General features: G+C 44.6%; 1 protein-coding gene across 2 annotated transcripts in view; it reads left to right on the top strand.

The window, feature by feature from the left end:
- Positions 1-16,792, top strand: part of slc12a5a (solute carrier family 12 member 5a) — a 443,979-nt gene that overhangs the window by 302,080 nt on the left and 125,107 nt on the right. For both annotated transcript variants that reach the window (XM_060918253.1, XM_060918252.1), the window contains 2 exons: positions 12,672-12,766; positions 13,410-13,541. In XM_060918253.1, coding sequence (XP_060774236.1) covers positions 12,672-12,766; positions 13,410-13,541 — 227 coding nt within the window. The remainder of the gene's footprint in view (positions 1-12,671; positions 12,767-13,409; positions 13,542-16,792) is intronic.

Raw genomic sequence — 16,792 nt, 5'->3', positions numbered from 1 at the left:
TCTCCAGGGGAGGATGGCCTCCTGGCTGAATTTTACAAAGTCTTTTCAGATCTTCTTGCCCCAAAGCTACTTAGAGTCTTTAAGGATGCAGTAGAAAGAGGTTCTCTACCAGATAGTACAACCCGATTCCAAAAAAGTTGGGACAAAGTACAAATTGTAAATAAAAACGAATTGCAGTGATGTGGAAGTTTCAAAATTCCATATTTTATTCAGAATAGAACATAGATGACATATCAAATGTTTAAACTGAGAAAATGTATCATTTAAAGAGAAAAATGAGGTGATTTTAAATTTAATGACAACAACACATCTCAAAAAAGTTGGGACAAAGCCATGTTTACCACTGTGAGACATCCCCTTTTCTCTTTACAACAGTCTGTAAACATCTGGGGACTGAGGAGACGAGTTGCTTAAGTTTAGGGATAGGAATGTTAACCCATTCTTGTCTAATGTAGGATTCTAGTTGCTCAACTGTCTTAGGTCTTTTTTGTCATATCTTCTGTTTTATGATGCGCCAAATGTCTTCTATGGGTGAAAGATCTGGACTGCAGGCTGGCCAGTTCAGTACCCGGACCCTTCTTCTACGCAGCCATGATGCTGTAATTGATGCAGTATGTGGTTTGGCATTGTCATGTTGGAAAATGCAAGGTCTTCCCTGAAAGAGACGTCGTCTGGATGGGAGCATATGTTGCTCTAGAACCTGGATATACCTTTCAGCATTGATGGTGTCTTTCCAGATGTGTAAGCTGCCCATGCCACACGCACTAATGCAACCCCATACCATCAGAGATGCAGGCTTCTGAACTGAGCGCTGATAACAACTTGGGTCATCCTTCTCCTCTTTAGTCCAAATGACATGGCGTCCCTGATTTCCATAAAGAACTTCAAATTTTGATTCATCTGACCACAGAACAGTTTTCCACTTTGCCACAGTCCATTTTAAATGAGCCTTGGCCCAGAGAAGACGTCTGCGCTTCTGGATCATGTTTAGATATGGCTTCTTCTTTGAACTATAGAGTTTTAGCTGGCAACGGCGGATGGCACGGTGAATTGTGTTCACAGATAATGTTCTCTGGAAATATTCCTGAGCCCATTTTGTGATTTCCAATACAGAAGCATGCCTGTATGTGATGCAGTGCCGTCTAAGGGCCCGAAGATCACGGGCACCCAGTATGGTTTTCCGGCCTTGACCCTTACGCACGGAGATTCTTCCAGATTCTCTGAATCTTTTGATGATATTATGCACTGTAGATGATGATATGTTCAAACTCTTTGCAATTTTACACTGTCGAACTCCTTTCTGATATTGCTCCACTATTTGTCGGCACAGAATTAGGGGGATTGGTGATCCTCTTCACATCTTTACTTCTGAGAGCCGCTGCCACTCCAAGATGCTCTTTTTATACCCAGTTATGTTAATGACCTATTGCCAATTGACCTAATGAGTTGCAATTTGGTCCTCCAGCTGTTCCTTTTTTGTACCTTTAACTTTTCCAGCCTCTTATTGCCCCTGTCCCAACTTTTTTGAGATGTGTTGCTGTCATGAAATTTCAAATGAGCCAATATTTGGCATGAAATTTCAAAATGTCTCACTTTCGACATTTGATGTGTTGTCTATGTTCTATTGTGAATACAATATCAGTTTTTGAGATCTGTAAATTATTGCATTCCGTTTTTATTTACAATTTGTACTTTGTCCCAACTTTTTTGGAGTTGTATGCAAACTGCTATAATAACTTTGATTCATAAAAAAGACAGGGACCCGCAACAATGTGGCAATTACCTCCACCTATCACTGATCAGTGTCGATGCCAAACTGCTTGCCAAGATCTTAGCGTCTAGATTGGAGGTCTTTTTACCGAAACTTATTCACCCAGATCAAGTGAGCTTTATTAAGAATAGAACATCATCTGATAATCTCCGCAGGCTGCTTCATCTCATGTGGCAAGCTGGAAACGAGGCGGATATAACTGTTGCTGTTTCACTGGATGCTGAGAAAGCATTCAACAGGGTGGAGTGGGTGTACCTTTTCCAATCATTAGAAAAATTTGGCCTTGGTCCTTCTTCTATTAATTTAGTTAAATTATTATATTACAACCCTAAGGCTTCTGTGGTAACAAATGGCAGGAAGTCTCCCCCTTTTCAGCTGCAGAGAGGGACGAGGCAGGGTTGACCTTTGTCCCCCTTAATATTTGCCCTAGTGCTTGAACCACTAGCAATTGCTCTCAGGCAAAATCACAATATAGCTGGTATTGCGGCTGGTGGCAGGGAGCATAAACTGCTCCTGTACACAGATGATATATTGTTACTATCCAGGCGCCCATCAACAACTATACCTCACATCCTCACCTTGATTGACTCTTTCTCGGGCGTGTCTGGTTACAAAATAAATTGGTCGAAGTCCGAGGCAATGCCCCTATCGAGACTTTGTCCACCCAAAATTAGACAGGGATGGCAGTTTACATGGCAGCCATCTGGTCTAACATATTTGGGTATAAAACTCACTCCACGGCCGGATAACATTATGACAACTAATCTCCTTCCTTTAATCCAGAAAATAGAGCTTTTACTATAGAACTGGACCAGATTGGGACTGTCCCTTCTGGGGAAAATTAATATTCTAAAGATGGTAATAGTTCCCAAAATTAATTATATAAGTAATATGATACCATTAAGTTTACCGTACAATGTACTATTAAAATATAACGAAGCTGTATACAATTCTCTGTGGGGTGGTAAAAAACCATATATAAATCAGACAAAACTTTATGCCGCTGTGGAGGATGGAGGCCTGGGCCTTCCCCATATAGCTTGGTATCATTATGCTTTCTGTCTCAAACAATTATCAAAACTATATATGCGAGCTGAGCATGCTCCAATGTGGGTGTCTATAGAGAAGGACCTTACATACCCTCATCCTGTTCAGGCCTTTATTACTCAAACTAGTGACGTGATCCCTTATAACAACAATCCAGTCCTCAACTTCTCACAGGAGACGTGGCGAACATCACATAAGATCACAGGATTAAATCCCAATTTTGCAAATAAAACATCACTATGGTATAACACAAGCCTCAAGATAGGTAAAAAAAAAACATTTTATTGGGCTGGATGGGTCAAAGCGGGAATTGTTTATATTGGGGATTTGTTTGATGGAGACCAACTTTTGTCTTTTGAACAACTAAAAGAAAAGGATAAGGTCTCAAATAAGGATTTTTGAAAATACTTGCAGTTACGGAGTTGTATTCAGACACGCCTTAGACAACTACCGCTTATATCTAGAACTGAAATACAGGACAGACTAGAACAGGATGGGCACTTCAAAAGGAAACCCTCATGTTTTTATAACTTTCTGAGGGGTTCTCAACCACCCAGTTTTGAAGACCTGAAGAGATGCTGGGAGAGAGATATAGGGGAAGAGATATCTGATGAAACATGGGGGAATGTTATTGGATCATGCTTTAAAGTATCAAGGGAAATACAGACACGTCTGATTAATTATAAAATTATCAATAGGATTTACCAGATCGGCACGGTTAGGACTTAAGGCCTCTGCATGCTCTTGCGACAAGGCTTTCGCAGATAGCTCGAACCCAGACCTTCTTGCTGTGAGGCGACAGAGCTAACCACTACACCACCGTGCCGCCGCTTACCACTTTAGAAGTGCAAATTATTTTTTTTAATTGTGACACAAACAATAATTAAGATGAAAAACAGAAATCTGGAGTGTGCATAGGTATTCATACACACACACACACACACACACAAAGTCAATACTTTGCAGAGCCAACTTTTGCTGCAATTACAGCTGCAAGTCTCTTGGGGTATGTCTCTATTAGCTTAGCACATCTAGCCACTGGGATTTTTGTCCATTCCTCAAAGCAAAACTGCTCCAACTCTTTCAAGTTAGATGGGTTGCGTTGGTGTACAGCAATCTTCAAGTTATGCCACAGATTCTCAGTTGGATTGAGGTCTGGGCTTTGACTAGGCCATTCCAAGATATTTAAATGTTTCCCTTTAACCACTCCAGTGTAGCTTTAGCAGTATGTTTAGGGTCATTGTCCTGCTAGACTGTAAACCTTCATCCCAGTCTCAGACCTCTGGCCGACTCAAACAGGTTTTCCTCCAGAATTGCCCTGTATTTAGTGCCATCCATCTTTCCTTCAGTCCTGACCAGCTTTCCTGTCCATGCAGATGAAAAATATCCCCACAGCATGATGCTGCCACCACCATGCTTCACTGTAGAAATGATGTTCTCAGGGTGTTGGGTTTGCGCCACACATGGCATTTCCCATGATGGCCAAAAAGATCAGTTTTAGTCTCATTTGACCAGAGAATCTTCTTCCATATGTTTGGGGAATCTGCCACATGCTGTTGGGCAAACTACAAACGTGTTTTCTTAAGCAATGGCTTTTTTCTGGCCACTCTTCCATAAAGCCCTGCTCTGTGGAGTGTACGGTTTAAAGTGGTCCTATGGACAGATACTCCCATCTCCGCTATGGATCTTTGCAGCTCCTTCAGTGTGATCTTTGGTGTCTTTGTTGCATCTCTGATTAATGCCCTCCTTGCCTGGTCTGTGAGTTTTGGTGGGTGGCCTTCTCTTGTCAGGTTTGTAGTGGTGCCATATTCTTTCCATTTTGCTATAATGGATTTAATGGTGCTCCCTGGGATATTCAAAGTTTGGGATATTTTTTGTAACCCAACCCTGATCTATACTTCTCCACAACTTTGTCTCTGACCTGTTTGGAGGCTCCTTGGTTTTCATGTTGCTTGTTTAGTAGTGTTGCAGAGTCAGGGTCCTTCAAGAACAGGTTGATTTATACACACATCATGTGACAGATCATGTGACACTTTGATTGCACACAGGTGGATCTTAATCAACTAATTACGTGACTTATGAAGTGAATTGGTTGGACCAGCTCTTATTTAGAGGTTTCATACGAAAGGGGGTGAATACCTATGCACACTCCAGATTTCTGTTTTTTTTGTTTGTTTGTTTTATTTGTTTTTATCTTAATTATTTTTTGTGTCACAATAAAAAACTATTTACACCTCTAAAGTGGCCGGTGTGTTGTGTAAATCAAATGGTGCTAACCCCCCAAAAATCCAGCTTGTAATGCCACAAAACAGGACAACACCAAGGGGGATGAATACTTTTGCAAGACACTGTATATGATGCTTGTATGATGTTCTTTCTGACTGGGTCATGAATGCTGTTCTGGTGGTTATGACACCGTTTTAAAAATACATTGACTTCTGAAATATGTATGTAGGCAGAAAGTACCATCTGAGAGCCTTTGTGTTTCCACGGTTCATATTCTTTATGCATGTAAGGTCGTGTCATGCTATAAGTGCCTATGTATTTGGGTCTGAGACAGTAGTTGCCTTGTTATCATTCCTCTCCTATGGTGTGAGTGTGTGGAGAAGTCTCTGTCACAAGTATGAGCCTGTCAGCCAGTTCTATAAATAGCCCTGGAGCAGATTCTGACTCCAAGTGGTTTACTAACAGTGCATGGGCAATTAGCAGAAGCATAGCTCATCTCCAGTACTTTGATAGCACAATTAACACAGAGGTTCTTAAGCAAGATTTTTGTTTCATTCAAGTTCCTGGTGCACCTTAACCAGATATTCAAGCACAGAACTGCTCACAATGTCCATGATCATATTTAAGTAAAAAAAAAAAAAAAATGACAACCCCTGTTCCAAAAATAGTTGGGACACTGTCTCATCTCATCTCATTATCTCTAGCTGCTTTATCCTGTTCTACAGGGTCGCAGGCAAGCTGGAGTCTATCCCAGCTGACTATGGGCAAAAGGCAGGGTACACCCTGGACAAGTCACCAGGTCATCACAGGGCTGACACATAGACAACCATTCACACCTACGGTCAATTTAGAGTCACCAGTTAACCTAACCTGCATGTCTTTGGACTGCAGGGGAAACCAGAGCACCCGGAGGAAACCCACGCGGACAACATGCAAACTCCACACAGAAAGGCCCTCGTCGGCCACGGGGCTCGAACCCAGACCCTCTTGCTGTGAGGCAACAGCGCTAACCACTACACCACCATGCCACCCATTGGGACACTGTGTAAAACATAAATAAAAACAGAATGTGAAGATTTGAAAATCATGGAAATGCTATATTTCATTGAAAATAGTACAAAGACAACATATCAAATGTTGAAACTGAGAAATGTTATTGTTTTTTGAAAAATATATGATCGTTTTAAATTTGATGTTAGCAACACATTTCAGAAAAGTTGGGACAGGGGCAACGAAAGACTGAAAAAGTTATGTAAGGTGACACTGCATTAAAAGCAGACGTGTCTATAGTGAAAATCACTGTATGGGCTCAGGAACACTTCAGAAAACCACTGTCAATGAAAACAGCTCATTACTGCATCCACAAAAAGTTAAAACCAGATATAAAGAATATCCAAAAACACTGCCACCTTCTCTGGGCCCGAGTTCTTTTATGATGGACTGAGGCGAAGTGGAAAATTGTCCCCGAGGTCTGACAAATCAAAAGTAGAAAATCTTTTCAGAAATCATGGACACCATGTCCTCCAGGCTAAAGAGGAGAGGGACCATCCAGCTTGTTATCAGTGCACAGTTCAAAAGCCAGCATCTGTGATGGCATGAGGGTGCATTAGTGTTAGGGTTTTGCTGGGATTCGAACCTGGTTCGTTGGTGTGATAATCCAGCAAACCCCCACTAGGCCACCAGGGGGATGACTCAAATGCAGAGGCGTGAGGCAGAAGTAGAAAAAGAATCAAAAGGTTTATTTAAACTATATACACTATATACAGGGCAAAACAAAAGACAAAAAAAAACCAAAGAGTATAATCCAAAAGAAAAGCAAAGTGCAAAAATTCAAAAGCTAAGAAGATCAAAAAACACAGTACAAAGGAAACTGGAGATAAACATAACAGCACAAAGACTCCGTGACAAGAGGACTGAACTCAGGGGTATAAATAGACAAACTAATTAAGGACACAGGTGAAGATAATTAGGCAATTAACACAAACACAAAACACAGGAACAGTGGCGGCCTCTAGAGGCCAAAATAAACACGACATGAAAAGGAAATAACAGCGGCCTCTAGAGGCCAAAACAGTCCTAGTCCTAACAGGACCCCCCCCTCTAGGAGCGTCTCCTGACGTTCCCAGGGCGATCCGGATGGGCCGAATGGAAGTCCCGACATAGTTCTTTATCAAGGACATCCCGAGCAGGAACCCAGCAGCGCTCCTCAGAACCATAGCCCTCCCAGTCCACCAGATATTGCAACCCGCCGCGGACCCGGCGGGAGTCAAGCAGGCGATTCACAGTGAACACAGTCTGCCCCTGGAAGATGCGGGGGGGTGGGGGGTTCCTAGGGGCAGGGGCATACGTAGACGTCAGTACGGGCCGTAACAGGGAAACATGGAAAGTGGGGTTGATCCTCAGAGTCCGGGGCAACTGGAGCCGGTAGGAGACAGGGTTCACCCTGCGCACCACCTTGAAGGGGCCAATGTAGCGAGGAGCAAGCTTGCGGTTCTCCACCCGCAGTGGAAGGTCCTTAGTGGACAGCCAAACACGCTGCCCAGGGCGGAAAGCGTGTGCAGGTCTTCTATGGCGGTTGGCCTGAGTCTGGTTGGTTCTGGAGGTCTGTATGAGGGTCTTCCTGACCTTGCTCCAGGTCTTGCGACACCGTCTCACATATTGGTTGACCGAGGGCACCCCCGCGTCCTCCTCCTGGTCCGGGAACAGAGGTGGCTGGAACCCGAATTGGCACTGGAATGGCGACAGCTTGGTGGCCGATGACTGCAGGGTGTTGTGGGCGTACTCCGCCCATGGCAGCCAGGTGCTCCACGATGTCGGGTTATCCATAGCCAGGCCTCGCAGGGTGGTTTCCAGGTCCTGGTTGAGCCTCTCCGTCTGACCATTGGACTGTGGGTGAAACCCAGAGGAGAGGCTGGCAGTGGCTCCGATGACCTTGCAGAACCCGTGCCACACTCGGGAGGAGAACTGGGGCCCTCGGTCTGAGACGATGTCCTGTGGAAGACCAAAGACTCGGAAGACATGATTAAACAAAAGTTTCGCAGTTTCAAGAGCAGAGGGGAGTTTGCACAGTGGTATGAAGCGGCAGGCCTTGGAGAATCTGTCAACTAAGACCAAAATGACCTTACTTCCTGCTCCATGTTAGGCCACCAGAAGCGTCTTTTCAGGAAGTCCAGGGTCCTCCGAGCTCCCGGGTGGGCGGTGAGAGGGGAAGAGTGACCCCACTGGAGAACCTTGGCCCGGGCTTGATGTGGGACGTACAAGAGGCCTGGTGGCCCCGTCCCAGGACCGGGGTCCTGGCGTTGGGCTCGTCGGACAGCCTCCTCAATACCCCAGCGGACAGGGGCCACAATCCGGGACACAGGGATAATAGGCCCGACTTCATTCTCCCTGTTAGTGGCAGAGAACAGTCTGGACAGTGCGTCAGGTTTGGTGTTCTTGGAGCCGGGGCGGTATGAGAGGGTGAAGTCAAATCGACTGAAAAACAGGGCCCACCTAGCCTGTCGAGGGTTCAGTCTCTTGGCTTGCTGGAGGTACTCCAGGTTCTTGTGGTCAGTCCAAACCAGGAATGGATGTTGTGCTCCCTCCAGCCAGTGCCTCCACTCCTCAAGGGCCAGTTTGACCGCTAGCAGTTCTCGATCCCCCACATCGTACCGGGACTCAGCAGGACTCAGGCGGTGGGAGAAGTAAGCGCAGGGGTGCAGCTTTCCTTCCGAACGTTGAGAGAGCACCGCGCCGACACCACTGTCCGAGGCGTCCACCTCCACGATGAATGGTTGGGAGGTGTCCGGGAGAACCAGAATGGGTGCCGTGCAGAAGCGGTCCTTGAGGTCTTTGAACGCCTTTTCTGCCTGAGGAGACCAGCCATAAGATCCACCTGTCCCTTTGGTGAGGTCTGACATGGGTGCTGCCACAGAACTGAAGTTCCTGATGAACTTGCGGTAGAAGTTAGCGAATCCTAAGAACCGCTGAACCTCCTTAACGGACTTGGGAGTAGGCCAATCCCGGACGGCCAGGGTCTTGGCAGGGTCCATTTGGAGTTGGCCTGTCCGTACAATAAATCCCAGAAAGGAGACCTCGGGAACATGAAATTCGCATTTCTGGGCCTTGGCGAACAGATTGTTCTGTAGCAGCCTCTGGAGAACCTGGCGGACATGGTGGCGGTGCTCCTGCACGGTCTTGGAAAAGATAAGGATGTCGTCGAGGTAGACAAAAACGTATAGGTTAATCATGTCCCTTAAGACGTCGTTGATTAGGGCCTGAAAAACAGCTGGTGCGTTGGTGAGTCCGAAGGGCATCACCTGGTATTCGTAGTGCCCAGACGGGGTGTTAAAGGCAGTCTTCCACTCGTCTCCCTGTCGGATACGGATGAGGTGGTATGCGTTCCGTAGGTCCAACTTGGTGAAGACGGTGGCGCCTTGGAGCAGGTCGAAAGCTGTGGACATCAGCGGAAGGGGATATCGGTTGCGCACAGTGATCTTATTCAGGCCCCTGTAATCAATACATGGTCGGAGCCCCCCATCCTTCTTGCCGACAAAGAAGAAGCCGGCTCCAGCAGGTGAAGTGGAGGGTCGAATAAACCCAGAGACCAGGGCATCTTTGAGGTATTCCTCCATGGCCTTGCGTTCTGGCTGAGAGAGTGAAAACAGTCTGCCACGAGGAGGGGTAGTCCCAGGGAGCAAGTCGATGGCACAGTCGTAGGCCCGGTGCGGAGGAAGAACGGCGGCCCTGCTCTTGCTGAATACCTCCTTGAGATCCCAGTACTCTGTGGGAACTTGAGATAACTCGGTGAGATCAGGGGGCTCGGCAGGAGACACAGGAGAGCTAGAGAGCAGACAAGAGGCATGGCATGCAGGGCCCCATTCCACAACCTGGCTTGTTACCCAGTCTATGCGAGGGTTGTGGCGAGTAAGCCAAGGAAGGCCTAGAATAACTGGGAACTCAGGTGAAGGAATCAGGTGCAGGGATATTTCTTCCTTGTGACCTTGAGACTGGAGGAAAACTGGAGAAGTAACTTGGGTGACTCTTCCATCACCTAACGCTTGGCCATCGAGGGCAGACACAGACAGTGGGACTTCAAGAGGTGCAGTCGGAATATTGATGCTTTGGGCGAAGTGAATATCCATAAAGTTCCCAGCCGCCCCTGAGTCTATCAAAGCTTGACAAGAGTGGACAGACTCACCCCAGGAGATGGAGACCGGGATGTAGATTCCTTGGCCAGGGAGTCCGGGAGAGAGGGTAGGCCCCGTCACAACCCTCCCTCGGCTGGACGGGGCGGTCCTTTTCCCAAGAGTTCGGGACATGATGCTCGGAAGTGACCAGGCTTGCCACAGTAGATGCAGCACTTGTCCCTCCTTCTGCGCTCCCTCTCAGATGCGGAGAGGCGAGTACGACCCACTTGCATGGGTTCTGGACAGTCACTGAAGGAGGTAGACGGTCTCCAGGTAGAGGTAGGGAGGCTGGGGGGGCTCAAGGCTTGGTGGCGTTCTCTCATCCTGTTGTCCAGACGAATAGCATGTGAGATGAGGGTTTCGAGGTCACTTGGGCATCCAATAGAGGCCAGACCGTCCTTGATGGGGTCAGACAGACCATGGTGGAAGGCTGACACCAGGGCAGTCTCGTTCCATCCACTTACTGCTGCGAGTGTTCGGAACGAGATGGCGTAATCTGCGACGCTTCCTCCTTGCCGGATGGACATGAGCTTTCGGGCTGCGTCGGTACTGATGTCTGCCTGATCGAAGACCCGAAGCATCTCTTCAGAAAACAGCTGGAAATCAAAGCACTCAGGTCCCTGTCTTTGCCAGATAGCAGTAGCCCAGGCTCGCGCCTTACCAGCTAATAAGGTGATCACAAAGGCAATCTTGCGGCGATCCGTGGTGTAGGTGGTAGGCTGAAGCTCAAAGGTGAGTTGACACTGGGTAAGGAACTCTCGGCACTCACTGTGCTTGCCGTCATACCTCTGTGGTGCAGGAAGGCTGGGTTCGCGAGGTGAAGAAGGCAGCATTGCAGGAGGCACTGGAGCAGGAGTGGGAGCTGGATCAGGAGCAGGAGATGCAGGCAGAGATGTCAGCTGTGCCAGGGTTTTCCCAATTTGCTGAAGCAGTTCCTCATGGCGAGCGAGGGCCTCACGTTGGCTGGTGAGCGTACGTCCATGAGCGTCCATGGTCGCTCCGAAGCGTGTCAAAGCTGCCATAATTCCCTGAAGGTTGGCCGGGTAGACAGTTGAAGCAGCCTCTGCTGAGTCGGTCATGACGGAGTCTTTCTGTTAGGGTTTTGCTGGGATTCGAACCTGGTTCGTTGGTGTGATAATCCAGCAAACCCCCACTAGGCCACCAGGGGGATGACTCAAATGCAGAGGCGTGAGGCGGAAGTAGAAAAAGAATCAAAAGGTTTATTTAAACTATATACACTATATACAGGGCAAAACAAAAGACAAAAAAAAACCAAAGAGTATAATCCAAAAGAAAAGCAAAGTGCAAAAATTCAAAAGCTAAGAAGATCAAAAAACACAGTACAAAGGAAACTGGAGATAAACATAACAGCACAAAGACTCCGTGACAAGAGGACTGAACTCAGGGGTATAAATAGACAAACTAATTAAGGACACAGGTGAAGATAATTAGGCAATTAACACAAACACAAAACACAGGAACAGTGGCGGCCTCTAGAGGCCAAAATAAACACGACATGAAAAGGAAATAACAGCGGCCTCTAGAGGCCAAAACAGTCCTAGTCCTAACAATTAGTGCACATGACATGGGTAGCTTGTCCATCTGGGAAGGCATCATTAATGCTGAATGATATATACACGTTTCAGAGCAATATGCTGCCATCCAGACAAAATCTTTTTCAGGGAAGGCCTTCCTTCTTTCAGCAAGACAAACTAGTTTCTGCACATATTAAAACTGCATGGTTCCGTAGTTAAAGAGTCCAGGTGCTAAACTGGCCTGCCTGCAGTCCAGACTTGTCTCCCAATTAAAACATTTGGTGCATAATGAAGCACAAAATATGACAAAGGAGACCCCGAACTGTCGAGCAACTGAAACTGTATATCAGGCAAGAATGGGACAACATTTCTCTTTCAAAACTACAGCAATTGGTCTCCTCAGTTCCCAAACATTTAGAGTGTTGTTAAAAGCAGAGGTGATACAACACAGTGGTAAACATGCTCCTGTCCCAACTTTTCTGAAATGTGCTGCTGACATCAAATTCAAAATGAGCATATATTTTTCAACAATAAAATTTCTCACTTTCAACATGTGATACTGTATGTTGCCTTTGTATGATTTTCAATGAAATATAGGGTTTCCATGATTTGCAAATGATCACATTCTGGTTTTTTTTTACAGTTTACACAGTGTCCCAGCGTTTTTGGAATTGGGGTTGTACTTTAAATCAGTGGCTCTTTATTTACATTGTTATTATAATAAAGTCAAGATGAATATTTGCTTTTCCCAGCTTTAAAAAAAAATCTGCAATTATTTACTTTAAACTTTCGCTTGTTGAAATCCACTCTGTTGTTGTATTGGATTCTGATGCCCCTTTTTTGTGTGTATGATGATGTCATATGTATCTTGGTTTGTTATTTGGTCTTGTTGTAGTAACATGTAATGCTCCTGGTCATTTTCAGGAGATGGAAATCCCAAGGAGAGCAGTCCTTTCATCAACAGCAGTGATCCGGAGAAGGCCCAGCAGTATGATGGCAAAAACATGGCATTGTTTGAGGTATGCAGACATGCATGATAGGTATCCCACTATGGAATGCTCTCTCGATTTCTGTCCACTGGGGCTGATATATTTAATTTAATCCCACCTTACTGTTACATTCATAACATGTCATCAGCATTGACAGAGGCATGTGTGAAATAGAATAATGGGGGTAATAAACACAAAGGTAGGTTGATTACATAGCTTGATTACATGAATCAACAAAAAACACGTTAAATCAAAGTACAATCAAATTATTTCAAGGTAGAAATAACAAAACAATCAATTGTGTGTTCCTTGGTTTAAACAAAAGAGCTGGCTTTTTTGTTTACAAGCAGCTTATTTGTTTCCTGGGCGTGACATTTGGAAGAGACACAGCTTCGTTATGGATGAGTGAGTGTGTGTTCTTGTGTATGTGTAATCATTTTTTGCCAATGCTTGTACAGTGAAAGTGTTCTTAAAGGCTTAGCTCTCAAACAGTATACTATTATACAAATTATTATAGAAGGTTCTATAATAGTAACAGAGAGAACTTGTTTAAAACCTCCCATTCAATATCGCACCCAGTCATCCATGCTTTTTTTAGTGTAGTCTAATGTTTATGTGTCACATCTCTATTACTACTGAAGGTGTTTCTTGGGTATGTGTATGTGTGCTGTAGGAGGAGATGGACACTAGTCCCATGGTATCGTCTCTGCTCAGTAGCCTTGCCAACTATTCCAACCTGCCTCAGGGCAGCAAGGAACACGAGGAAGCCGAGAACAACGAAGGTTCCCGTAAGAAGCCTGTACAGGTAGCGCATACTCATTCACATACAGCTTTCTACACACGCCAGCCTACAGTGGTGCTTGAAAGTTTGTGAACCCTTTAGAATTAGAATTTTCTATATTTCTACATAAATATGACCTTAAACATCATCAGATTTTCACTCAAGTCTTAAAAGTAGATAAAGAGAACCCAGTTAAACAAATGAGACAAAAATATTATACTTGGTCATTTATTTATTGAGGAAAATGATCCAATATTACATATCTGTGAGTGGCAAAAGTATGTGAACCTCTAGGATTAGTAGTTAATTTGAAGGTGAAATTAGAGTCAGGTGTTTTCAATCAATGGGATGACAATCAGGTGTGAGTGGGCACCCTGTTTTATTTAAAGAACAGGGATCTATCAAAGTCTGATCTTCACAACACATGTTTGTGGAAGTGTATCATGGCACAAACAAAGGAGATTTCTGAGGACCTCAGAAAAAGCGTTGTTGATGCTCACCAGGCTGGAAAAGGTTACAAAACCATCTCTAAAGAGTTTGGACTCCACCAATCCACAGTCAGACAGATTGTATACAAATGGAGGAAATTCAAGACCACTGTGGCCCTCCCCAGGAGTGGTCGACCAACAAAGATCACTCCAAGAGCAAGGCATGTGATAGTCGGCGAAGTCACAAAGGGCCCCAGGGTAACTTCTAAGCAACTGAAGGCCTCTCTCACATTGGCTACTGTTAATGTCCATGAGTCCACCATCAGGAGAACACTGAACAACAATGGTGTGCATGGCAGGGTTGCAAGGCAAAAGAACATTGCTGCTCATCTGCAGTTTGCTAAAGATCATGTGGACAAGCCAGAAGGCTATTGGGAAAATGTTTTGTGGACAGATGAGACCAAAATAGAACTTTTTTGGTTTAAATGAGAAGCATTATGTTTGGAGAAAGGAAAACACTGCATTCCAGCATAAGAACCTTATCCCATCTGTGAAACCTGGTGGTGGTAGTATCATGGTTTGGGCCTGTTTTGCTGCATCTGGGCCAGGACGGCTTGTCATCATTGACGGAACAATGAATTCTGAATTATACCAGCGAATTCTAAAGGAAAAATGTCAGGACATCTGTCCATGAACTGAATCTCAAGAGAAGGTGGGTCATGCAGCAAGACAACAACCCTAAGCACACAAGTTGTTCTACCAAAGAATGGTTAAAGAAGAATAAAGTTAATGTTTTGGAATGGCCAAGTCAAAGTCCTGACCTTAAGCCAATCGAAATGTTGTGGAAGGACCTGAAGCGAGCAGCTCATGTGAGGAAACCCACCAACATCCCAGAGTTGAAGCTGTTCTGTACAGAGGAATGGGCTAAAATTCCTCCAAGCCGGTGTGCAGGACTGATCAACAGTTACCAGAAACGTTTAGTTGCAATTATTGCTGCACGAGGGGGTCACACCAGATACTGAAAGCAAAGGTTCACATACTTTTGCCACTCACAGATATGTAATATTGGATCATTTTCCTCAATAAATAAATCACCAAGTATCATATTTTTGTCTCATTTGTTTAACTGGGTTCTCTTTATCTACTTTTAGGACTTGTGTGAAAGTCTGATGATGCTTTAGGTCATATTTATGCAGAAATATAGAAAATTCTAAAGGGTTCACAAACTTTCAAGCACAACTGTACATCAAGCACACCCTCTTTTATGTCATTTCGATTCCACTATTCTTTTTCAGAGCTTTCCAATGTTTGTAAAAAATACATTTCTAATGAATACATGACATCTTTCTCTAACCTTTTGATCCAGCTCCCCTGTGAGAGTCACTCACTGCTCAATTCAACTCTCAGCATGACCACACCGTCCCTGCTTAGGATCGGTTAAAATCAAATATTACCTGGAAGATTCGACAGGCTCTTTGTGGAGACAGCTGTATGACAAGATAATAAGAAATTTCAGCTTTCTGCTTTCTCAAAAACCTTTGTTCTTTGATGTAAATATAATCTTTCTTGCTTTTTTTCCCCCGTCCCCCACAGTCTGTGCTGATCAACAAACATTTCTATGATTAGGACATCAGACACACAGAAAGCAAATATGGTCTTGATGGACAGTGCCTGCAGAAAGTAATTACCCCCCAATGGTTATTTCTCTTTTTGGTGTCTTGCAACATAAAAATTTAAGTGTATTCAAATGAGTTTTTTTTCTTTGCTCATATTAAAGTGGTTCTTTACAGAAATAAAATGAAATAATTTCAATATATTTAGATGTTCTCAGAATTATTTTTTAATAAAGTAAAAAAAACTGCATAAGTGATCATTATTCAACCCCATTTGTTTTAGTAATCGGAATTATGACTAATTTTCTTGAGCACTCACACTAAATATGTTAAGCAGGCTGCAGCTGTGTTCATTTTAAAACTGCTTATGTCCAATTTTATGTTTACACAGTAAATATCTTTGACTTTGGGAGGTCTTGCAGATCAAATGGCAGATCTGTCAGAGGGCGAAGTATTCTGTCAGTGATGGGTGGTGAAGGCAGATATAAGTGCAGAAGAGTTTTATTATAAAAATAACAAATCAGTCATACAGTCCAATACGGCAGGCAGAAATCATAAACAGTAAACAGGCAAAGGGTCAAGTAAGGTGCAAACAGACTATCCAAGGCACAGACAAAACCAGAATCCAAAAACAAGGAACAGCGATTCGGAAACCAGAAGAACAATTCGACAACACAGCTTGATAATGAGTTACTGACAATGCAATACTTCGCCACCCGAATGAGTCTTCAGCATCCTTATACAAGTGCACTGACTGGGCCTTAATCCGATGCAGGTATATTTCATAAGCGGCGCATGCGAGTCAGTCCGTAGCACGCGCTGTCCAGAGCGCGTGTAAGAGAAAGTCTGCTGCATGCACCAATGCGTGCAGGTGTGACAGATCAGATCATTCCTACTGTCTCAAAGGCCAAGGAACTGCCTATGAAGTGTCCTTCTTAGGAGAGAAAAAGATGAAACGTTATTAAAACATAGGCAAAGTGTTGTGCTTTATCAGGAGTATCGTGAAATCCATTTTAACAATTGGAAAAATATGGCACAATCCAGGGAGTAGCGCGGTGGTGTAGTGGTTAGCACTCTTGCCTCACAGCAAGAAGGTCCTGGGTTTGAGCCCAGCGGCTGACGAGGGCTTTTCTGTGTGGAGTTTGCATGTTCTGCCCATGTCTGTGTGGGTTTCCTCTGGGTGCTCCAGTTTCCCCCACAGTCCAAAGACATGTAGGTTTGGCTAATTGGTGGT

Source organism: Neoarius graeffei, chromosome 4 (assembly GCF_027579695.1).
Source record: "Neoarius graeffei isolate fNeoGra1 chromosome 4, fNeoGra1.pri, whole genome shotgun sequence".
NCBI classification, from domain to species: domain Eukaryota; kingdom Metazoa; phylum Chordata; class Actinopteri; order Siluriformes; family Ariidae; genus Neoarius; species Neoarius graeffei.
This window is presented reverse-complemented; position numbering and strand designations above follow the sequence as displayed.